Raw genomic sequence first — 24102 nt, 5'->3', positions numbered from 1 at the left:
GGGAGGCCGCGATGGTGAGAGGCCTGCGTACCGCAAAAAAAAAAGCTCCTATCGTACTTAACATCTTCTGCCTCTTTTAATGTTGGGTTTATAAACCTGAACGAACTTTTTGGCGAACCCAGATTATTTTCTGGAGGTTAAGTACAGTTATGCAATAGAACATGACAGTTATATTTGCCTCCAAAAGATGCATAGAAGATTATAGAGTGTTCAGAGCAGCTCTTGCGCTACAAATTTAGTAGTAAAATAAATACGCGTACCCTGATGATGTTGGAGGATACCTGATACCCTATTATGTCATATGAGGGAGTTTAGGGGTCCATTTACTAGGTGGTTTAGTGCTAGGAATAAAAATGATCTTCTAGTAGCCGATTTGAAAGAAAAGTTACAAGTATTAAGTTTTCCCTGTTCCCATGTCTGGTTATGAGAGGACATTAGAATAGCATGAAGCAGGCTGGGCTTGTCTTGGAGCACACTTTATGGTGTGGTTGTTGGAATGTGAATAGCATCATACATCTGTTTGATGATTTCCAGGATGAAGTATCTTTGACAATGTTTAGATTTCACAGGGCACTCTTCTCCGGTACACCTCAGAGCACTCTGCTGCTATTTGATCTTAGGTCATCACTGTAAAATAAGGTAATAAATATCACTTAACTGTGACATGAAGAATTGGAAGTCCAAGAGGGCAAAACTTGATTTGGTTAAGATCAGGCATAGGATAGAATTTTGGTCTTTTTTTCTTTCTGATGTTGCTTAGTTTGTGGGCTTATATAAAATTTTTGATGAGTCATGTCGCATCAGTAAATGGGAGAATAAATGCAACTACCTCATAAGTCTGATAAAGGGAAGGTACTAATGGTTTAAATTTCTTGAAGGTGGTTAAATCAAGTATGATTTCCAGATGTCAGCTAGCTCTGCTTTGGTGATAGGTAGCAGGATGCTTCTTATATTAAAGAGCCCTCAAATAATAGCTTATGCCAAAAAAAAAAAATGTTCAGCAGTTTTAAATTTTGAATTTAAATAGACGGAGTATGTAAGTAAGGTGAAAGAATACCAAACATTCAGTTACGAGTAAGCAGGCAGTCGTATTCTGTTTAACATGTATAAGTACAAGGAATGATATTCTTAACAGATTGCCTTTGTAAGGCCTTTAAGAAAATGTGGCAAGAATAGACGTCATTTTAAGATGCTGTTAACAGTTGTTTCATCCTTGATAAAGACTGATAACCACTAAATAGTCATATTAAAAAGCCATTTATTTTGGTGAGTTATTCCAAGAGTTGTACAAGCTTTATGTTTTGGAATTGCAATATTAAACTCACTCTAAATTCAGGATTTATTGTCATTACCTTAGTAATAGCTATGCAGATGGAGCATGGAATAGGGAATTCAGAGACCTGAGTTTATTCCCAGACTCACTTCAAATCTCTGTAGGTCTGTGAGACAAAGGCATAGAACAATTCCAGTATTGAAGCCTTGATGAAAGTTTTGGCATATACAGGTAATAGATAAAAATTGCAAATATGTAAATGTGTTCTGATATCGTAAAGGTAATTTTGAGTTAAATTGTATAAGTTCAGGTTTGTGTTCAGGAGAGATTAAATCCCTAAGGTATTTTTGTTAAGTATTTCAGAATCAATGCTTGGAACTACAGTTAATACTTAGTAGAGTGAAAATTTAATCCACCTATTAGGATAATACATTAGACTGTCAGGTATTAGACTTTTTTCCTGTATGCTGGGTTTTTACATATTTGCCATATACTCAGTAGAAGTACAATTTATATAATTTTGAATATGGGGTTAGTATGGTTTGATATCCTATATGAAAACCTGCTTCTAACGTTGTAAATTTTAACCCTCTCCTCCTGCTTCTTGCTATGTGGTATGTTCAGGCATTGAGAAAATAAAAATCCTCAGGTAAAGAATAATCATGTTTAAACATAGGCCCTATCATTTAGTAAAGCATAACACTTTCTATAATAACGGCAATATGAAGGTATGCGTCCTTCTAATCCAATAGTGAAAACATGCCTTTACTAAAATGCAGTGTCATTAGTTTGTTCTACACTCAGACGTCTCAATTCATAAAAACTCATAATTACAGCTAATTTCTGGTCCCCTAAAAATAAACTTCCTTTTAATTAAAAATAATTCTTCAAATAGGAATTCTTCAAATAGGTTGAGCTGCCAATAATTGTTAACCAAAAACCATACTGTGTTTCTATGTGCTTTTCGCTGTGCCATAGGGGAACCATGCAGCTAGTATTCCTCTTTCAGAAAGATGAGACAGTCCCAGGAGTGATCCAGAGGTCCTATCTAGGTATGTGCCTGTTTATGCTGTTTTCCTATATACATACTCACCTTATGCTCACAGTTGTAATTCTACTAGCTTTTCCTTGATTTCTGATTTAGCTTACTCTTCAGCTGAATTCCTGTCTCCTTTGACCAGTCTCTGTATACTGCCTCCAGAGAAGCTAAGAGAAGGGCTCTGGTCATTTTTAATTTTCTCCTGCTTTTTAGTATCAGTTCACTACTGTCAGAAGAAAGAGGTTGTACCCTGACTGATGGAGAATCAACTAGTTACTGTTTATGGATAATAATGCCTGCAGATTTTTAGTGAAGCTGAAATTCTATGGTACATTTCCTTTCCCTTAAATATGCCACCCTGCAGGACTGGCAGATGAGATCTACTCTGCTAAAACCAGCCCAGAAACAAGGGCGGCCAAGGCCTGCCTCACTCCTCTTGGTCCCTGGCCTCCGGCTCAGGACAGATCTCTCTCCTTTCTGCTCTAGTTGTGTTGGCGCAGCTTGTGGCAGCCTAGTGCACCCAACGCTTCGTGGGATGACTCAGGCTAGCTCACTAGGTTCATCTGCTGTTAGAACAGTCGTTTCTCCGAAAGCATCTGAGGGCACAGTAAGATGTTTTACTTTTTATATTTGTCTTTCACTATATGAAACATTGAAAATACAATCATCCTCATAAGAAAGGACCATATCATTTGCAAGATGATTTTGGAGTTGTGAGGTTATGCCTCACCCCTTACTTTTCTCCTCACTCTGTTTCTGCTCTTCGTGCCCTTTTCCTGTATACTGTGCTTTCTATTTGTTTGATTGGAATGGGTCACCAACTTTAAAAGGACATTTTTAGGAAGAATTGTGTTACAGAGGTTTTCCTAAGAGATAACCAGAGAGAGGCCTTTCCAGTCATCAGACACAGGTACTCATGTGGAAGAGGAAATAGGTTGTACAGCAGGTCTGAGCACAGGAAACAAGTTAGGAATAAGTTTAGGTACAAAGGAAACAAATTTTGGAAGGGGACATGACTAACCAGAGTATTTGCTGCTTCACATGCTTCTGACGTTGTCCCCATTTACTGTATCCTATTTCCAGATAGTTCGGCTGTTAGTGTGTATGTCTCCACCCCCAGGAGCCCCACCTGTGGTGGGATCTACAAGGCTCCACTGGAGGCATCACTCTGTCCACCAGAACGCTCACCCTGGAGATGACTTGGCATGAGAGAGGGAGGGGCAGGTTAGGAAAATGGAGTGAAACCTTTAGTCTTGGCCGAGGCTATAGATATGAAGTGCCCCGGAGAGTCGGGCTCCCAGAGAACTCTTTCCAGCAGCGATGACAACTTGGTTCTGTAGGGGACACAAAACAGGATTCATTTTCCGTTCATAACATCTATTAAGTTCCTGCTGTAGTCCAGGCATCATGTTATGCTCGGAAATATAAAGATGAGTAAGACATTGGCCAGACCCCAGGGCTTGAGCTTAAATACCCCTTTGGCAGATCTGTAGGTTCAGAAAACTACAGCTGAGGAAGGTCCCTTCTCTGGTACATAAAGGAAAAGTGTGTCCATGCGTTTTTATTCAGCATCTGAGCTGTGGTGCAGTGTAGACGGCATATTTGGAGTAGTAAGACTTCCACAAACAGGCTGGCCTTTGTCAGTGTGTTCACACCACCTACTCTGCCCCTGCTGATTGAAATATTGTAGGAACTGTTTTTCAGAATGGTCTAAGCTTGGACAAGTTTTTAAACAGTTTTTGAGGTGGATTTTAGTTTTGGAAACTACCAAGAGTTTTTCTGGACCATGGCTGATAAATGAGGTGTAGCTGATCAAACTGGCTGATAGGGTTGTGGTAGAGCAGGGTGTGACCATAAAACTGTGACGTTGCTCATTGACTTAATTTTGAAAACTACCAATGGAATCCAGAAATAAAGGCTAACATATTGAGCCTTTACCATATGTCAAATACTATGCTTAACCCTTTGCTTGTATCTTTTTAAATACACTAGTGTCAGATAAGAGGGAAAAGCTCAACTCTTATTTATGGAATTACTCATTTACTGGATTTGCCTGTAGTTTGGCTGTGAGCTAAGTTTCCTCTCCATTTCCTGGTTAAACCATCTTCATGCCTAAAATCAAGTGTTCCCCTGCTGCTTGCCCTCTCTGCCCAGTCAGCCTACTCCTAGTTCCAGATCCACTCAGGCCCAAGGGACCCTGCAAGGCCACCAGCATAGACTTCCATTGATCTCTGACTGCCTTTGGTCATCCTAAATGGACTTGCTGGTCTTGTAGGTGTTTCATTTTTCCACTAAGAACCTGGGGGCAGGGACCAGGTTTGTCTGCCTCTCTGGTACCCAATGTAACACTGCTCCGCCAGGGCCCTCGGCTGACTGAAGGCAGCCCCACGGGAGGTGGCAGTACCACTCAGGTAAGTGCCAAGTCCTCCTGGTTCTAGCTGGTTACTAGTTCAGTACTTAATGCTCACGTAGAGAAAGGAGTCTTCAAAGTCACAACTTTTGCTCAAGTAAAAGGCCACCCACTCTGATCATCCTCAGATTGTCTGTGTCCATTTTTTAAATATAACCTTTGATTTATCTTTACACTCAGAGTGCTTTAGGGGCCCCCAGTCTCAAAGGAAGATGAATTTGCATTGTTATACAGAAAGGAATCAAATATACTTTTAGATGATCTGTACTACCCCCTTTCAGTTGGTATAAATGGTTGAGTATTCTATAAATGAGTTACAGCAAGGGCTACTTGAACTTCATCCCATAGTTCACTTACTCTTTACCATTTAATCCTACACTGATTTGCATTTTACTTGACTTCCCGTGTGTATAAATCTTAACTTCCCGTGTGTATAAATCTTAACTTTCTATCTCTCTCATAGCCTAATTCCATACAATGTCATATCCTAAAATAAATGAGTGGAATCAGTGGTTTAGCTGTATATTTTAAGATAAAACCCATTTAATCTGTTGTATCTATTAAAATTCAAAATGTGCATACTCCTTGACCTAGCCGTCTTCTAGGAATCTTACCAGCAGAGAAATTTGCACAATTATAAAGATATAAATTATAAAGATACAAGAATGCTCACTAGAGCGTTGTCTGTAATAGGAAAAAAATGGAAGTAACTACAAGAAATAACTAAATGTCTATTGAGAAAGTAAACCAAAGAAATAAAATATGGTGCATCCAGACAATAAATTACTATTCAGTCATTGAAAAGAATCAGATAGTTCTATATGTACTTGTCTGGAAGGAGGCACTGAAAGACAGTTACATGTGTATGTTTCTAAAGTCATACAAAAACAGTCTTGTAGAAAAAGAACCAAAATATTAATAGTGCTTAGCCAGTATGGCAAGTGAAGGGCCCAGGATAATATGTTAGGCTTTGTGGGATGTCAGTCTGAGGCAGCTGATCAACGGTATAGTAGCAGCTGTAAAGAAAGGAATGACCGTGGCTATATCCCACTAAAACTTGAGACACTGCAAGTTGAACTTCATATGTGTCACAAAATATATTTTTTGATCATTGCACACATGTCAATGATTTTTAGTTCATGGGCTATACAAAAACGGGCAGCCAGCTAGAGTTGGCCCATAGGCTCTAATTTGCTAACCTCTGCTGTAGAGGATGAAATTGGAGGGGTAGCAAGGGAAACTTTTCACCAAAACTGATGGGATTATGTGCGAGTGTGTTTTTGTGTGTGTCCCTCTATTTTTCAAATTAAAAAATCTAAAATACATACAAAATGAGATCATCCCCAAATCCCAGCCTTAGAACAAATGCAGATATCAAAGTGGTACAGTCTTGGTACTCACCTTTTTCTTTGACCTCACAGTGATCATAGAGCTCCCAAACCTTGAGCCTGCCTGAAAAACACACTCTGTTAACTCCCTGTTAGTAGCCTTTGAAAACGCACCATGGGGCTTCTCTGGTGGCACGGTGGTTAAGAATCCACCTGCCAATGCAGGGGACACAAGTGCCCTGGAGGATCCCACATGCTGTGGAGCAACTAAGCCCGTGCACCACAACTACTGAGCCTGCGCTCTAGAGCCCGCGAGCCGTAACTACTGAAGCCTGCGTGCCTAGAGCCCGTGCTCCGCAACTAGAGAAAGCCCATGCACAGCAACACAGACCCAACGCAGCCAAAAATAAATTTATAAAAAAAACCACCATGTGATTTTATCAACTTGAAATAAGGGAAAGGGCTGCTTTTTTTTTGGTAGTTTTTCATTTTTTTCAGAAGGTACTTACTTCAGGAGAAATCAATACGTATTGGGCCTGAAAGAAAGTGATGAGAAAGGGAGACAATGTTATTACTGTTCATGGGGTTTTTTTTAAACCAATTTTAATTACACCCTTACACTCACATTTCTTCATTTTAGAGAAGCCCTTTGTCACCAGAAATTCTTCTTACAGTTTAGCTCAGAAAAATAGATGTATAAAAATGTTTATATGTGAATATTTCTTACTGTAACAGCAAAAATTTGAAATGGACTAAGTGACTAATAATCACTTAATGATTAGACTGGTTTATCTACAGATAAAATACTAGGTATCTGGTAGATATATTGTATAAGACTATAGGAAGGCGTAGAAAACAAAGTTGTATACAAAATCATGTACAATATGGTCACCCCCGTTAATAAGATACGCACAGTGTAGTGGTTAAGAGTGCACTTTAGAATCAGCTCTTGGTTCAAGTCTCTGTTCTGCTATTTCCTAGCTGTGTGACCTGTAACAACTTCCTTCTCCAATCTTCAATTTCTTTATAATGGGAATAAAATACCAAATTAATAGCTTTGATGTGGATTAGATTTTTTATGTGTAGCATAGTGCTAGGCACAGAGTGAATGCACAATAAATGGTAGCAATTAAGTTTAGCAAAATCCTAGAAGGATAAACATCAAAGGGTAATAGACGTTATCTCTGTAGAGTAGAATTCCAGATAGATTTTAATTTTCTTTGTACTGTGTATTTTCTAATATTTTTACAATAAACTTTCATTTTTTGCAATTTAAAAAGTAATTTTTCAGTTTAAAAATAACAGCCAAGTTAAGGAAACCCACCTGAGAAAAGGAATAAAACAAAGCAATGAAAGATGAAATAAAAAGATTGGGAGTCTTCATGAAACTCCAATGGCCGTGGCCTGTTTTCTTCTGCCGTGGGCTCCTAACCAAGCAGTGGCCGGCTATGACCAAGAACCAATATGACACCCCATCCAACTGCAGCTGTGGGGGGTGAACACTGCAGAACTGCCGGTAAGCAGGCAGCCTGGGCCTACAAACAGGAGCATGGGATGGTGTCCTGACCCCAGGTAAGGGGCAGGTTACCTGAGTTCAGGCAGAAACTAATAAGAGTTCTGTAGTGGACATAATTTACTAAGGCATCAGCAAGTAGCCATCCTTTCCCAGGATGCTATGGAATTGTGTACAAGAACAGTTACCTTTTCTTCTGGACATGGAGCTACCCACGATTTGCATTTGCCTGTCATGTCGCCCAAGGTGACCTGTTTGCCATTATACACATAGACACGGCCATCTTCTCCCCCTGTCAGTCCAGAGGTTACATCTGTGATCCTCAGTGGGGCTGCCATGATGATTTCATCTGTAAACAATGAAAACCAGCAGCAGGAAGTATCTACTCACTGTCATTGTTCCACTACACTACTGGATCCTGACCCAACCTTCCACAAATAATATTAGTACATCTTTTACTAGGTCTGTCCTGATTTCATTCCAACGTAGTCAGAGGCTTTTGTTTTCTGTTATCATTCATTAATAATAGTTGATGTGGGTGGCTCTCATGTCACCATGTTCAAAAAGTACTACTCTTGTACATCCGGCTCTGGTCTTCATTCATTATGAGGGTAGAGCCTAGGTGAGCCAATTAGGGGGACTCATCAATTAAGCAAAGGACTTTCTTATTGGCCCGAGACACCGTTCCTTCCTACCTAAGCCATCGTTATCCAGGTCACTCAAGTGCAGAACGCCACCAAATCGGGAGAAGCGGCGGTCTCCACTGAAGGTGCTGAGCAGAGAAGGCTGCAAGTCAGGTGGCAGTTTGTACATCCGAGTGCTTCCACCTTGGCGCAAGGTCGTGGTCAGGAATGCCATCTTACCCGCGACATCTGAAATAAACCACAGTATGGTAACTGCTGCCATCACAAGGACGAAGATAGGGCATAGACGTTATCGGTTACTTTGTGTCATTGACTTTCAGGATTACTGTGAGATGGTCAAATTTGTGAATGCCAAGGTTTTTTTTAATATATGATCATTATAAAAGGTTGTGGGAAACACCCCAAAAAAGTATAAAGAAGAAAACGTATATAAAGCATATATTTCTTTCTGGACAGTGATCTGTACTTACATATACATACACTTTAATGGGGGTTTTTGCAGATTATAAAATTCTTTTTACACTCAGGCCATTTTTAACTTTTTGCTTTTATAATGAATACTATGATAAATATCCTTCCCCATAGTTCTGAGTGGTTTATGAGAACAGATTCTTAGAAGGGGCCCATATAGCCTTGGATTTGGGGAATGGCTCTTTGCCAGACCTCTTTCTAGAAAAGGTATATCGGTTCACATTTCACAAGCAGTGTGTCAGTTCCCGTCTCACTTCAACTTTGCCATCATTGAGTATTCTTTTTCATACTGAAAGTACTTCAGTGTTTAATCAGCACCCTAAAATCCTCACTGAATGTTCAAACTTGTGTATAGTGGCCACAGCCTGACCCAGAGATCCTGCCAAGGCAGGGGACAGGGCGAGAGGGACAAGCCTAACTGTCCTACTCAAACTTGCCCTGAAAGTGGATCAGATTTTTCACATTTAACTTAATCTGTCCATAGAGCTGCAATTCCCCAACTATACACTGAAACACTTCAGCGAACTCACGGGGGATACGGCAGGTGTCTTGAACTTTTGCTGGTAACACAATGACATCTGTCTGACGCCACATGACCTACCTGCTGGAGGTGGGTCATAGTTTCAACATTAGATCCCTATGTTCCTTTCAATGATGTCACATCTTTGCAAAACTGGGATTTTATCATAATGGGTTGTTATGGTAAAATGCAGGTACCACTAGAAAATCAGTGTGGATCGAAATGAGGATAGTGGTGTCTAATCTGATTCCAGGGTTTGAGAAGTGGTACAGTACCCCAAAGGAGCTGTTAGGACATAAACACAGCATCTGCAACCTACTGAGTCACACGGGGCCCCATCGTGAGAAAGGCCCTGTGCTTGGCTTTATGCTCTCCTGGTTAAGAAAAATTACCCAGAATTTCAGGTAACAAATTTTGTCTGGGCCCCTCAAGTTATGTGGGTGAAATACAATCAAAATACAAGTAAAAATAGGAAAATCTGAGCGAGATTGGTGGATTATATCTGTTGATAACCCAGTTGTGACACTGGTTATGGTGTGCAGATTATCATCATTGGGGAAAACTGGATAAAATGTAACATGACCTCTATTTCTTAAAACTGCATGTGAATTTATAATTATCTCAAAAAGCCTCATTTATATATATGTATCATGATATATATAATTAACCTTTATATTCTGTATTTTATACAATATTTGATAATGGAGAAAATTATTAAGGCAGTAAAGGGACTAAAACTAAGAAAATTTGGGAAGCTCTAATTCGCAGCACTCTGGGGGCAAGCGTGCTGAGACAAAATTAGTAATGTGTGTTGCAAGAGTTTAGAAATCACTACCTAGACTCTGTAAAGGAGAAAAAAAATATTCCAAAGCTAAGTCAGCAACTTTCTGTTGTAATGCTTTGTCCTCACTCATGCAAGGAAAGATTTAACCATTCCTTTGCCCAATCCACTTTTACGTATCATTCAAATATATTGTATGAAACGAAAATCTTTCTGAAAAGTAATTTCACAATATGTAGTAAGAGTCTTAAGATTAGCCCCTCTAGCAATAGGATGATGGTAGTAAATGTTGGCATGTGTGTATGGAAAAAATGTGATACAAGTATCAAAAGTAATGTTTTAGAAGAATATTTAACATGAGAACATGCTTAAGATATAAAATATTAGGTGTGAAAAAACGTATGCATTTAAGCTTTAAAATATCTGGGTAAGGGGTGATTTTTTTCTTCTCTATACTTCCTTATATTTTCACAAATTTCTACAATAAGCATAATTTACTTTTATACTCTTGGAGGGAGTAGATTTTTGTTTTGTTCTTTTAACTCACCCATAAATTAAACAAAATAATATTTTATTAACATACACCCTCAGAGTGGACCTATTCCTGGTGAACGGGGTTATAAAATTTGCTCCGTCTCCAAGCTCAATGTTACTTTCACGTGTTACTTTCACGTGTGATTTTCAGCAAATCTTTGAAGTAGATATTATAAGCTGTGTTTTGCATTCAGGGAGTTTAATTAGCTTCCCCAAGGTGACCCAGCTTGCTATTAATGAGGAAAGGAAATATTCAAACGCAGGTCTGTCTGCCTCCATATCTCCTAACTTTCCCCCAATATGACTTGGTCAAGGAGCCACATGACTAAAAGGAAGCAAGTTTCATGGCGGGCGACCTACCTTGAGTCGGGGCCCCAACCAGCAGTACTTGTGTACGGGTCCCATTCATCATCACATGGCCGCTGGACAGGGAGGTACCCAGTTTCCCCATTGCCTGTGAAATAGCAGTAAGTCAATATAGTACAGCTAAGAAAACTTTCACTGTGGTGTCCACTTTCCTGGGGAGGGAGGGGCTGTCATACCTTGTCTCCAGAAATGGTAAACCAGCTTTGACAATTTGGCGGGAAATAGCCAAATACCCGTCCAGGGTTCTGTTTCTCATCACGAGTGTGGAACAAATGGTCCAGACTGGAATGAAGCACACTGGTCTTAGCTGATGGGGCACAGGGTTCAATGCTGGCCAGGTATTGAGGTCCAAGGAAAGACAACCCACATCTTCCCCACGCATATGCCCCCCTCCCTGTACGTCCCTGGTCCCTGTGAACCTAGACATGAGCGAGCGTGGGGTGCTTTCAGAGTGAATCCCAATATCAAGGCTCTCCAGATGTGAGGTTAACCATTCTACTTCCCGACTGACAAAATAGAGGGATGCCTACTGTTATGGGCTGAATTATGTTCCCCCAAAATTCATATGTTGAAATCCTAACTGCCAGTACCTCAGAATGTGATGGCATTTGGAGATAAGGTTTTTAAAGAGGTAATCATGCTAAAATGAGGTCATTAGGGTGGGGCCCTGACCAATATGACTAGTGTCCTTGTAAGAAGAGGGGAAGACACCAGGGACGGGGGCACAGAAAAGAGGCTGTGTGAGACACAGGGAGAAGGTGGTCGTCTGTGAGCGAAGGAGAGGCGCCCTAGAGGAAGCCAACCCTGCTGACACCTTGATCTCAGATCTCTAACCTCCAAAACTATGAGACCATCAATTCGTGCTGCTTAAACCACACAGGCTATGGTACTTTGTATGGCAGCCCTGGCAAACTAACACACCCATCTCTCTTTTAAACGTCTAAAAAGGAACATTTGCAACCTTGCCCCAGAGCCTTAGCGTTTCCTTGAAGGGTAAGAATTTCTTAGCTGCTTCCTCTGAACCCCACACTCGGTGGGCTCCCACGGCTACAGGCACCTGCCCCTCATGCTCACTGGTCCCTGGGCCCCAACATCAGTGCTCACCTACTGGTGTTCTTCCAGGTCGGGCTCCCAGCCAACAGCAAAGTCCTGTTGTTGACACTGACACCATGAAGGGAGTATCCTAACCAGGCGAAGTCCTCATCGCCTCTCACCATCCAGTTGGCCGCCTCCACATTCAGCTCTTCTACACAAGAAAACCTGTGCCTTTTACTTTATGTGGAAAGACTACCAGAATGGAAAGAGTGGGCCCCTTTTGTAGGACAATGAGAAACGGGTTCACTGGGCTGAGTTTTTGCCACAACTCATGTGCCCCCTTGCTGTCCCCAGGGCCCCAATGTCAGAAATGGAACTCACGCTTCATATAGGCAATGCATTTCTAGAGCTCACTTCTGTGGAGTAGAGGATGCTATTTAAAAAGAGGGCCTGGGGCTTCCTTGGGGGCGCAGTGGTTGAGAGTCCGCCTGCCGATGCAGGGGACGCGGGTTTGTGCCCCGGTCCGGGAGGATCACACATGCCGCGGAGCGGCTGGGCCCGTGAGCCATGGCCGCTGGGCCTGCGCGTCCGGAGCCTGTGCTCCGCAATGGGAGAGGCCACGGCAGTGAGAGGCCCGCGTACCGCAAAAATACATACATACATACATACATACATAAATTAAAAAAGGAGGCCTGTTAGGAGTTTCCTGGCGGTCCAGTGGTTAGGACTCCGTGCTCTCACTGCCAAGGGCCCGAGTTCAATCCCTGGCCAGGGAACTAAGATCCCACAAGCCGCACAGCAAAAAGGGCCTTTGGACAGTTAGAGCATCACTGGGACGCTTGAGTGTTTCTACTCTTCTTTCCACTGAGACACTGTAAGAATAACTATCGCTCCCTCCTTTGGATCTGGACCTACACGCTAGATCCCTCTATGTTTATTCAGTCAATCTATCCATATCATTTGCCAGAACATCTGTAAGAATAAGAGTGTTAGAAAATTTAGGTGAAATGCTATGCAATGAGGAAAATAGGACAAAAACCCATATGCAAGAGAAGGCACCACAGACTAGAGCAGCGGAGGTCTCCGCCCATTCCACCCCCAGCCCCAGAAAGCACTACCTTTGTCGCTGTGGCTGGAGCCAGAATAAAACGCAGCCACAATTCCCTTCTGTTTTCCTCCACCTGGAGCAAAAGGGGAGCCAATCACCAGGTCAGGTTCACTGTCTCCATTCACATCTGCAGCCAAGAGCGTCCAGCCCAAGTTACAGTACGTGTCCTAACGAGGAAACAGGAAAGTACGTCTTACTCAGCCCTCGAGGCAAGTAGGATATGGCGAGTCCTAGTTTTCTGTACCTGTCAAAGGTGCTCAACATACCGGGCAAGAGATGGTGATGTTGGGGGAAGAAGATAGTCTTCCTTGTTTGGAACCAAAGTAGATGTACACTGCACCCTAGACAAGGACAAACCACAGGTTGATCGTTAAGGCTTGGTGGTGACCCGAGAACCTTAAAGAATAGCAAGACAAAGGTGACTGATGATGAAATAAATCACCATCAGAGCCCTGTAGGGTCAGGAGCTTAGTAACTGCCAGAAGTCGGTGTCCAGTCCTGTGTATTGGCCACTTCCATCAGACTATTAGAGCCCCCAAAGCAGAAACTGTCATTTTTATCTTTGCCTCCCCAGCGTCTTGCTCCGGATCTGCCATCCATAATTGTTCAGTGTATTTGCAGAATGACCTACTCAACTCCCCACCCCTTCAAGCTCGAGCTCAGTTTCTGGCTTTTCAACGAGGCCCTCCCCCGGCCCAGCCCATTATTTCTCTGAACACTAACACGTTGTGTCAGTACTGCTTACTTGCCTTGGGATGCAGACTGTGCTGTTACTGTGTTACGAACTAGTTCTCAGTTCTCGTCTTATAACTTGCCTGTCTCCATCCCTACTCCTTCTACATGCATTTATTTACCATAGTGAACCAAGGACTGAGTACACAGTGGTGGGTAAGACCAACCTCTCTCCACGCCAAAAGCTGGCCAATTGGCAACTGTGACACCACAGCGTGGGGAGCTACAAAGGTGCAGCGAGCACAGAACAACGAAATGTCTCCTGAGCCAGGGATTAGATCACACTTCCTGCAAGAAGTGACATTTCACCCCTATGGAAAAGAGGGGAGAAAGGGCTTTCCAGGTGGAGGGAGCTAGGTGAGCTCCAGTCCTAACGTGAGGGCACCTGATGGGTCTGGATGACAAATTGTTCACGGGACTAGAAACAGGGTGAGGTGGGAGAGGGAAACGAAGGGCCTTTGACTCCACTGTCACTCGCGGTGCCCGGCTACGGTGTGGAGGACTTGTGGGAGGACTTGTGGGAGGAAAGCCCTGAGGGCCAGGACCCAGGATCTCTGCTCTCGGTAAGAAAAGAGGGAACCCGCTGGGTTCCTTGCATGAGAGGAAAGATCCAGGAAGTCGCCTCCCTGCTGTGATGACAGGAAGCTATAGATTAGCTGGAATTTCTACCTTCCCTATCATTCAGCATCCCGGGGGCGGGGGGGGGGGGGGGGGGGGGGGGGGGGGGGGGAGGGAGAGTACAGTACCCGGTGGAGAGCCACCCGTGAAGCCCAACTAAGGCCAGGGAGGCAGGAACAGGAGCTGCCAGGTAACCGGAGTCCCATCAAGGACCTGCGTGGGGGGCTGGGACCATCTCCCTACAAAAGCTCTGCCCGGCACCCCTGCTGCCTGCTTTCCTCCAGAGCCTTCGCTCAGTGTCTCCTCCCCTCCCGCCCTATCCACCACCATCACCCCCAGCAGCCTCCTTACTGTGTACGTGAGCTTCTCGGAGCCCACTGAGGGGGCTCCCACGGCCAGGTCCGGCACGCCGTCCTTGTTAAAGTCCAGCACGGCCACGGCAGAGCCGAACCGACCTGAAGGCTGAAGAGGCACCAGTTACTTCCCCTGGGCTGAGCCACAACCTCAGGAAGAGCACACCTGACTCCCTGGGGGACCCCACCCAGCACCCCAGGACTGAGGAGCAAAACTGCAGCCACCTGTAACACACCCATGACCCGCCAGATGGGTAGCTCTGCCCTAAGGATGTTTTTGGCTCATCCATCTGTCTGCCCCGAGGGGAAGATGAGGTGCCGGAGAGAAGAATGTTGGTTCTTAAAAGTTCTAGGTTTTCAGATAATGGTCTGGTGTGTATCATGCCCCACGTTAAGGACCAGGCTCCTCTTGGAAAGTATCCAAGATAATAATCACATAAGAGTAGCTAACATCTGTCGAATACTCAGGAGGTTCTAGAGCCATGCTGTCCAGTGCGGTAGCCACTAGCTAAATGTGCCTATTACTTTTAAATTTAAATTACCTAACATTAAACCAAAGCAGTTTTTCAGTTGCACTGGCCACATTCAAACGCTCAAAAGCCAAAGCACTTAGTAGCTCCCACACTGAACAGCACAGCTGTAAAGGATCTCCATCATCACGGAGAGTTCTATCGATGACAGTGCTGTAGATACTAAGCATTTCACAGGGATTAACGTACATACTTTTATTACTCCTACTTTTGTGGTTTACAGATGGAAAATTCACTCCATTCAGGGACAGTTTTCTTCCAAGGTGGATTTTCTAGATTTTTCATCTCCTACTGTCTAGAATGAGCCTAGACCTAAATATAACTCATGAGGGTCTCCTATTCTTTCACAACTTATCTAACAATGAAGAGTCTTGCACAAGTGATGCTTGCCACATAACACACACGCCCCAGAACCCACGTCTGTTATTTGTTGGCTAATCTCCCTATACCTGTGGTGCAATAGCATTTGAGAACACAGCCACTTGCTACAAGGCAGGAACTTGATAAACGAGAGAGGACTGCCCCGGGACACAATCACATTGGGGCAGTATGGGGACCAATGAGTAGGGGTCCCTGCCAACTGAAGATGGGTTCGTTTCATCACCACCAGCTTTACCATCAAGCCGTCCTGCAGGGTAACCATCATTCCAAGAAAAGCACAGCATTCTAGAAGTAGGCAAATGCTTATCTATCCTATCTTCCACTTTATAGACAAGGACCAGAAAGGTTAACTGCAGACCAGAGATGAGTACAGGATTCCCATCCCTAGCACATGCCTTAATCTGGCCATCTTCCAAATTATCAAAGGTCACTGGGACAACAGAGCACGGAGCTACCCCTTTCCTCACCCCAAGTGTCTTTGAGAGAATTTCTCATACACAGGAAGCAGTTGCCTTTCTTATTCCTTGTCTACAGGAGACCAAAGGATTACACTTTACACCACAGTCTGACAGGGGAATGGCTTGGTGAAGAAAGAAGTAACAAGAATGAGTTGATTTCGGAACTTTCTCATGTGGTGTCAAAAGGTTCCAGAAAATGCTGTCCCTCCTACACTGGTCATCAACTTAACACCTTTCGGACTCAAAGGCTCCTTTCATCAGAGCTTAAACTAGATTATATGGACTTCCCTGGTGGTGCAGTGGTTAAGAATCCGCCTGCCAATGCAGGGGACACAGGTTCGAGCCCTGGTCCGGGAAGATCCCACATGCTGCAGAGCAACTAAGTCCGTTCACCACAACTACTGAGCCCATGTGCTACAACTACTGAAGCCTGTGTGCCTACAGCCTGTGCTCCGCAACGAGAGAAGCCATGGCAATGAGAAGCCCGCGCACCGCAACGAAGAGTAGCCTCCACTCACCACAACTAGAGAAAGCCCGCTCGCAGCAACAAAGACCCAACGCAGCCAAGAATAAATAAATCTATTTTTTAAAAAACCTAGATTATAAACCATTGGGCTTTTCATTATTTAAAGTATGTTCAGGTGCACCATCTTATTTTTTCACAGCATTAACTCCACAGAGAACGTTTTAACGGTATGTCTGGGGCAAGAAACCATCTGACCCCAAATTCCCCTGGTGCTTGATATTTGGAGCTTGCAGTGTCACCAAAGCCCCCATACTCATCTGTGGCTGGTAGCAGGGCTCTGTCGGCCCCTCTTTATTTATTGCTCATGTAAGGACTAATACCAAACACGTCAGGGAGGAAAACCCTCCCGGTCTCTAGTGCTCCCACGAGGAATTCATGCTGCCTCTGCGGAACATCTGTACAGTCACTGCGGGACTCCTCTGGTGGTGAATAACGACTCAACGGAACGAAACCTGAACAGTCTGGAGTTTAGTTAATAGCAGTTTACCAGTGTTGGGCTTCCCTGGTGGCACAGTGGTTAAGAATCCGCCTGCCAGTGCAGAGGACATGGGTGCGAGCCCTGGTCCGGGAAGATCCCACATGCCGCGGAGCAACTAAGCCCGTGCGCCACAACTAATGAGCCTGCATACCACAACTACTGAAGCCCGTGTGCCTAGAGCCCGTGCTCTGCAACAAGAGAAGCCACTGCAGTGAGAAGCCTGCGCACCGCAACGAAGAGTAGCCCCTGCTCGCCACAACTCGAGAAAGCCCGTGCGCAGCAATGAAGACCCAATGCAGCCGAAAATAAATAATTTTTTTAAAAAAATAGCAATTTACCAGTGTTGGTCTCTTAACTTTGACAAGTATGCCATAATTACATAAGATGTTAACAAAGGGGAAACTGGGTCAAGGGTACATGGGAACTCTCTGTACTGTCTTTACAACTTTTCTGTGAATCTAAAATTCTTACAAGATAAACTATTCATATTAAAAGAAACACACCAAACGAGGTTTTATATTATCAAGATATCACATTCTGATTGGCTACTCCAAGCCACTAAATAGTATGGGTGTTTCTGGAAGGTATTGGACTAAACACTCAAAGTTAATGATAGAATGAGATTAATGATGTGAACATGCTTTTGAACATGAAAAGTACTACACAAATGCTGGCCACCAGCTGTTTGTTACTATCATTATTCTTGCTATTGGTCATTCACCCTGGAAGAGTTTGCCGGGAAATGCGGGCAGTGGCTTATTGACACTAAAAGGGAAAATATGAGATGGGGGCCTCACCTGGAAACCCTCCAGGATCACATGGGCCTCCTTGTCTAGGTCCAGGTCGACGAGGGGCAAGCCCAGGTCGCTGCCATAGATGAGGTACACGCGCCCCACGTGGACGTGGCCAGGGCAGCTGTAGCCCGGGGCGCCCATCACCAGGTCACCGTGCCCATCCTGGTTGAGGTCAGCCGAGGTCATCGCCCTGTAGGGAAGAAGAGGCAGCCCACTGCAGTGTCTACTGAGAGCTATGAGTAAAACTGTCTTCTGCTCCTTTCCTTTCTGGATTCTAGAATTTAACTTCCTCTCGTGGATTTTTCCATCCTGTATGACTGTTGTGAATAGTCACGTCTGAGGTTATACTGTGTGTGTGATTCAGCCTTGTTCTCCGGCAGAAAAAATAACAACAAAACTGGACAAATCCAGGTCTCTGGGCATTTCTGGACCACATAACCTGAACACATAAAAAGCATCCTCACGAAAGCACCTTGTCCTACATGCAAAACCCGGAGCAGCCAAAGCACCGTCCCAGGCTCCACCTGAGAACAGAGAGGAAATTCGCCATCAGCCAATCGCACAGGTTAGTTTATAATCGGCTCAACTCATTTCAGCTTGTTACCTGATCAAAGACAAGTTTGTGGTAAGTAGACCATTTTATCTCTACCATAGCTACATAGGGTGGCTTATACTGGAAAAAATTCAATGCCTAACAGGTTTAGTGGATGTTTCTAAATGAGAGCCCATGACCTACCAGTTACAGAGTTGGACAAACTGAGTCAATGGTTCAAATGTCTCTGGCGGGGCTGGAATGACCAAAAGTCATTTATTTATTTTGGTTCTGATGACCACATAAGAATAAATAGCAGAACAGAGGAAAAAGAGAAGAGCAGTTTCTAACGGGTGTGACGCCTGGTGAACTGGGTCAGATGCACACCGTGGAGACACTGCTGGTCTCTGCACTCCCGAGGCTGGACTCTGGCCAGTAATGGCCCCCAGGAAGGACCTCTGTGCTGCCCCCCCCACTCCCCCGCCCCATGTGGCAGACAGCCCAGCAGGAGGCCCTCATTTGGATTTGCAGGAAGGCAGCCAAGAAGAGCTATTCATTATTCACAAATGAATGGCCAGTAAAGACAGCATTCACCCCCCATTCCTTGTGCTGGAGCTGAATGCATTAGCAGCCTGAAGAGGAAGGGCTGTCAGTATATTGTTCCAAGGGAAATGCAATGTTATTTGGATTTTAAAAGTGTGGTTTAAAAAAAGAGGTTTCACAAAAACCTCCAAAAAAATAGTCACTTTTATATCCTTGGGCTCAGTTTGGTTGTGAAACTGAGTCCCCCTAAAACCAAGTTCCCTTACTGAGTTTATGATTAATCTTTCTATCCAAAACTTTATTCCCTTTCTTGTCCCCTCCGACCTCAATCCTTTGCTAACTGAACACTAATCAACCAGAGTCAGATGACTAAAACAGCTGCTGTCGATAACATCGTTAATGTACTAAAATGGCTGTTGTAGATATAATTAAGGTTGTTAATTATATAAACAAAGTCAGGTTCTTTCTCCAGGCCAAGCGAGCTACCAGATCCCCGAGCCATGGACCACCTGGCCAGAGAATCATAAACCGAAACATCCTGACCCCTGAAAGTATGATTAAGAAATGTCACAAGACGATGACTGATCCCAGCTTCACTGGTCTCCCCCTTTAAAAACACCCCTAACTCGAAGACCAAATTGGAGTGGACCTGAGGCTTGTCTCCAACTCCCTTGCTTGGGGCCCTGCGATTAATGCTGTACTTTCCTTCACCGCAGCTGGGTATCAGTAGATTGGCTTTGCTGTGCTTCGGGCGAGGGGACCCAATTTTAGTTTGGTAATAGTTGATCTTTAAAATCAGAGGAATCCCTAACATTCTCTTTATAAAATTATTGTGGTGTGCTAGGCTTTTGCCTTATGAAGTTATAATAGTCCAGACACATAATAGCTACCTGCTTTTATCTTTCTAATGTCCTTAGATGCCAAGATATCTGTAATGATCTATCTCCGAAAACATTGAAGCTTTACAAATATTCTATAAAGTAATAGTTTATTGTTGTGGTTATTTAATAAAGTAAAAGTTGTTTGTATTTAAACATATTTTTGACCAATTTTAAGGAGATAATTTTATCTTTACCAGAACTTAACCACAAAATTACTATTTTTTGTTGATGATGAATTGATTGGAAAATAAAGTGCTAACAGGCACCATTTAAAACATTTGTGAATGACTGCTTGAAATTAATACTGATAAAAATGTTCAGGAATTAGATAAACTCATACGTACCAACCAAGCCTTGTGTAGGGAAATGGCAAGTAGTAAGATGCTGAGGGGCTAGAAACATGATTCAGTGGCGGAGAGCTGCCAGTAAACATTTCCTGTATGCTCCTCTCCAAAGACTGGTACATGAAAGATAAGGAGTCCTGAAACAAAATGATTACAGACAGAAGAAGACACAGCATAATCAACAAAGCTACCGTTTCCTGCCAAAAGCATTAGACTTTAGGAAACAAGTTTTTACAAGTGCTGAAAAATAACATCGATTCCTATCAACAAGACGACTTAAGACTGGCAATTAGGAGAGTGAAATCACACCCCCAGTGTGTGCTCACAGATGGGAGTTATAGCCCTAGAGGTCAGGGCCATCACGGAAAGAAAGAGTCAGCTGGGATTAACCTAAACCAAGTCAGGATGGTCTATTACTTTGCAGAATGTAACTGAACAAAATAATTGTTACGATCTAAAGTTTTTTTTTAAGATAAGTTCATTCAAATCTAGAACTGTAATTATATTTGTATGTGTATATATGTGTGTGTATATATATATATATATCCTTCTTTTCTTTTCCCCCTCAAAAAAATGAACTGAAATACCACCAGGAATGCTAGAAACCCTCCCAACCACACTCAAATTGAGAGGCTGCTGGATTTGCTCTGAGTCCCAAGAAACCGGGCAGGCACGAGGGGTCACGTGTGGAGTGCTGGAAGCAGTATGCGAGAGAAATGAGGGGACAGCAAGCCCCTCAGCTTGGGATGCTGAATTATTCTTAGCGTGGTTACTGCAGAGACACAAATACAGACCTCAGCGGCCCTGAACAACCTGGCCAGGCACCAGATCCATGCAAGTTCAGGGAACACAACTCAAAATCCACCCAGGGGTAACATAAGACCAAACAAGAATTCCCGGGCCTGCCCCAGAGCAGAATCAGCTCAGAGCCATGGGACAGCCCTGGACAGCTCAGGCTCCAGAGAAGTGCAGGTTATAAGGGCCCTGCAGGAAGGGACCGTGCCTTCTGTTTCTCCAGTCTAACACCTCTGGCAGGCCATCCACAGATTGCTCATCTGCTGCCCAGCTCTGGCATCCTCATTCATCCAGGAAGCACCATGCCAGGTACCACCCAGGCCTTGGGACTATAAAGTCCTTCTCTTACACAATTTTCCCTTTGCAAGGGAGACTGATCTACATAATTGCAAGACCAAATGAGAGTTGTTTTGACAGCTTCCCAGGTCTAGGTGTGGGTACATAATTTGTAGAACTCATTGCAAAATGAAAATGCAATGTTCTTTGTTCCCAAGTTATTAAGAATTTTAAAGCAATGACAGCAGAGCATTAAACCAAGTGAGGCGGCCTTCTGTGTGACCATGCAGGCTGCAGACCTGTGAAGCAGGCCCTGCCCGGGCCCTCGACCAGCTCACAATGTCGTCTAAACCCTTCTCCCTCCCCAACTCTCGCAAGTACCTTGTATCCCTTATCTTGTGTTCCAAGCAAACAAGACTACTCAGATTTCCAAACATCATGAACCTTTCCCAATCCACTACCAGAAACACATGCTCACTGATGAAAAACCATCTAGTATTCAAGGCCTAACTCAAATGCCACCTCCTCCATGAAACCTTCTCTGATAGTAGGGATATAATTTTTTATCTTCATGAGGGTCTATGTACCCACCCCCACCCCCAACCATAGGATTTGTTGCATCCTACTCACAAATGGTTATTTTTGTATTTATCTCCCCTATTAGACTGAAATTTTCTAAATGTCAGAGGCTATTTCCCTTTCATCGTCTATCTCCCTGGTGGAATGACACTTAAGATGATCTCATGGAGGAACTTCATATGCAGTGGTGTCCCCTTGGTGTCGGGCCTTGCACAGTGAGCCTACAATATTGCTGACACACTTTGCCTAAGGACAGAGCAGAACTGGCCCCACGGCCACCTTGGGCTCCACCTGGCTTGCCAAAGGCCACTGAGGTCCAGACTCTCATCATAGGATGTTTCTGGAACAAGCCAGACTTGGAGGCCAAGGATACTTGCGAGCCTGGCTCATGCCCAGGTGACTTTCAATGAACGATTAAACAACCAGCGACTCTACAAAACACGGTATCGCAGGAAGCGGCAGGTGCCTATCTCTCCATCAAAAGCCAAAAATTCTTACCACAGTCCAGGAATCCACACTAAAGAACACTCCTCGTTTGGTATAGTTTATATTTTTTCCAATATCTTTAGTTAGGGCTGCAGTCACGTTTCTATGAAAAACATTTTTCTGTACTTTTGAGCTGCTGGAAAGAGAGAGGAATAAACTGGTTAAGACTGAGGAAATAGCAACTCCCCCCGAATAACTGAGTTGAAAACTATAGTCAAGTTAATCACAGGTTAAAAGGCCATAAAATTTTAACATCTGCAAGTTGAAGGAACAGCAACACACAAAAAATTTTAGAAAACCTTTTATAGGAGATTCCACAACATCTTTTAATAAACACATTTCCAAGGTTGAAAAAACCTGTCCTTACAAATGTAAGTTCTATAGGCATATAAGTTTGAATTCCTTCCAGATTAAAAAAAAAAAAAAAAAATCAAAAGTCAACATTTCATACAAATGGCCAAGAAAAGGTCATAGCTGTTCGGGAAAGCAGTATGCAGGTAGACTGATTTATCCTTAAAGACATGCAAGAATTAATTATACAATAAAAATACATTTTCAAATTCATGTTTTAACCAGTCTACCAATCAGATGCCTAAAGAAGCCAGACAGGTTTCCGAAATGCTTACAGTGGAAGCTGGGCAACAAATAAACAAAGGAGGCCCGCGTAAGACACCAGCCAGTGTAGGGATCCCGACAATCTAGAGCTTGCAAACCCAACCTGAAGGCGTTCAATTTAATTAAAACAAAACTTACCTAATCACATAAATTAAAAAGTGAGGGCTTACCTGAACACTTTTTGCACATTTTCAATTCTTTGGAAGCTCTGAACTCTCTCTCACCTTAGCATCTTTTTTTAATCTTTTTTTTTATTAATAGCCATCCTTTTTTATTTATTTATTTTTTTGCGGTACACGGGCCTCTCACTTGTGGCCTCTCCCGTCGCAGAGCACAGGCTCCGGACGCGCAGGCTCAGCGGCCATGGCTCACGGGCCCAGCTGCTCCGCGGCACGTGGGATCCTCCCGGACCGGGGCACGAACCCGTGTCCCCTGCATCGGCAGGCGGGCGCTCAACCACTGCGCCACCAGGGAAGCCCTCACCTTAGCATCTTTTACTGCAATGCCCTCTTTTTGAGTATCGGACTCTTGCTCACCCTAAATATCTTGGTTGAAGCATCAGTTCTTCACAGGAAGTCTCCTGTGACTGAGTTAGGACACTCTGTGGTACATCCTGAGCACCCAACACTTGTCCTTCCTAATACTCAAGGGTATTTACAGCGCCCATCCACCCGCCATCCTCTGAGAGCAGAGACTGCTTCTGTCTTGTTCACAATGAGGTCTCTAAATGCCTGAACTAGTTCCTGGCACATAATGATGAGGAAATATTATTTTTATAACTTGTACTGCTTTATTGTATTATTAGGAATAATATTTATTAGGATTAATATAGTTATTAAATGCATGAATGAATGGTTGGTGGTTGGTACCTGAGTCCAGCAGGGAACACCACCCCCTAGAATACAAAGCAGACCCTCTGGCCCTCTTCCTCAGAAACCGAGAGGACTTCTCCCCACCCTGTCTTGTTGATAATTACTTTTTCCGGGTGGAATTGGGCCAAACTTTATGAATAATAACAATAATGATGGTAATAATAATAATACTATTAACTATCATTTACCAGTTAATGAGCAACTTACTAATGTGCTAATTGCTTTACATCCATTCTCGCACATAATCCATACCATAATTCTGGGAATACGATATGCATTTATTCCAG

At 43.5% G+C, this 24102-nt stretch overlaps 1 protein-coding gene across 4 annotated transcripts in view; it reads right to left on the bottom strand.

Annotated features, from left to right (window-relative positions):
- Positions 1–31: 31 nt before the first annotated feature.
- GPLD1 (glycosylphosphatidylinositol specific phospholipase D1) overlaps positions 32–24102 on the bottom strand; it is a 50393-nt gene continuing 26322 nt past the window's right edge. The window contains exons 13-27 of one of the 4 annotated variants that reach the window (XR_014326508.1): positions 22341–22464; positions 20193–20329; positions 17896–18082; positions 14724–14834; positions 13289–13363; positions 13033–13189; positions 11984–12125; positions 11056–11161; positions 10874–10967; positions 8259–8435; positions 7752–7912; positions 6560–6586; positions 6124–6174; positions 3097–3646; positions 35–3060 (exon numbers count right to left, since the gene is read on the bottom strand). Coding sequence is in view for 3 of the 4 variants with exons in the window: in XM_082847990.1 (XP_082704116.1) it covers positions 3560–3646; positions 6124–6174; positions 6560–6586; positions 7752–7912; positions 8259–8435; positions 10874–10967; positions 11056–11161; positions 11984–12125; positions 13033–13189; positions 13289–13363; positions 14724–14834; positions 17896–18082; positions 20193–20329; positions 22341–22464 (1636 nt within the window). In the remaining variant the exon portion in view is untranslated. Of the gene's footprint in view, positions 3647–6123; positions 6175–6559; positions 6587–7751; positions 7913–8258; positions 8436–10873; positions 10968–11055; positions 11162–11983; positions 12126–13032; positions 13190–13288; positions 13364–14723; positions 14835–17895; positions 18083–20192; positions 20330–22340; positions 22465–24102 lie in introns of all 4 variants that reach the window. The other 3 variants (XM_082847991.1, XM_082847990.1, XM_082847992.1) reach the window with 3 other exon arrangements.

Source organism: Leucopleurus acutus, assembly GCF_964270905.1.
Source record: "Leucopleurus acutus genome assembly, chromosome: 10".
Classification (NCBI taxonomy): Eukaryota; Metazoa; Chordata; class Mammalia; order Artiodactyla; family Delphinidae; genus Leucopleurus; species Leucopleurus acutus.
The sequence above is the reverse complement of the archived record's forward strand: the minus strand, read 5'-3'. Positions and strand labels throughout refer to the sequence as shown.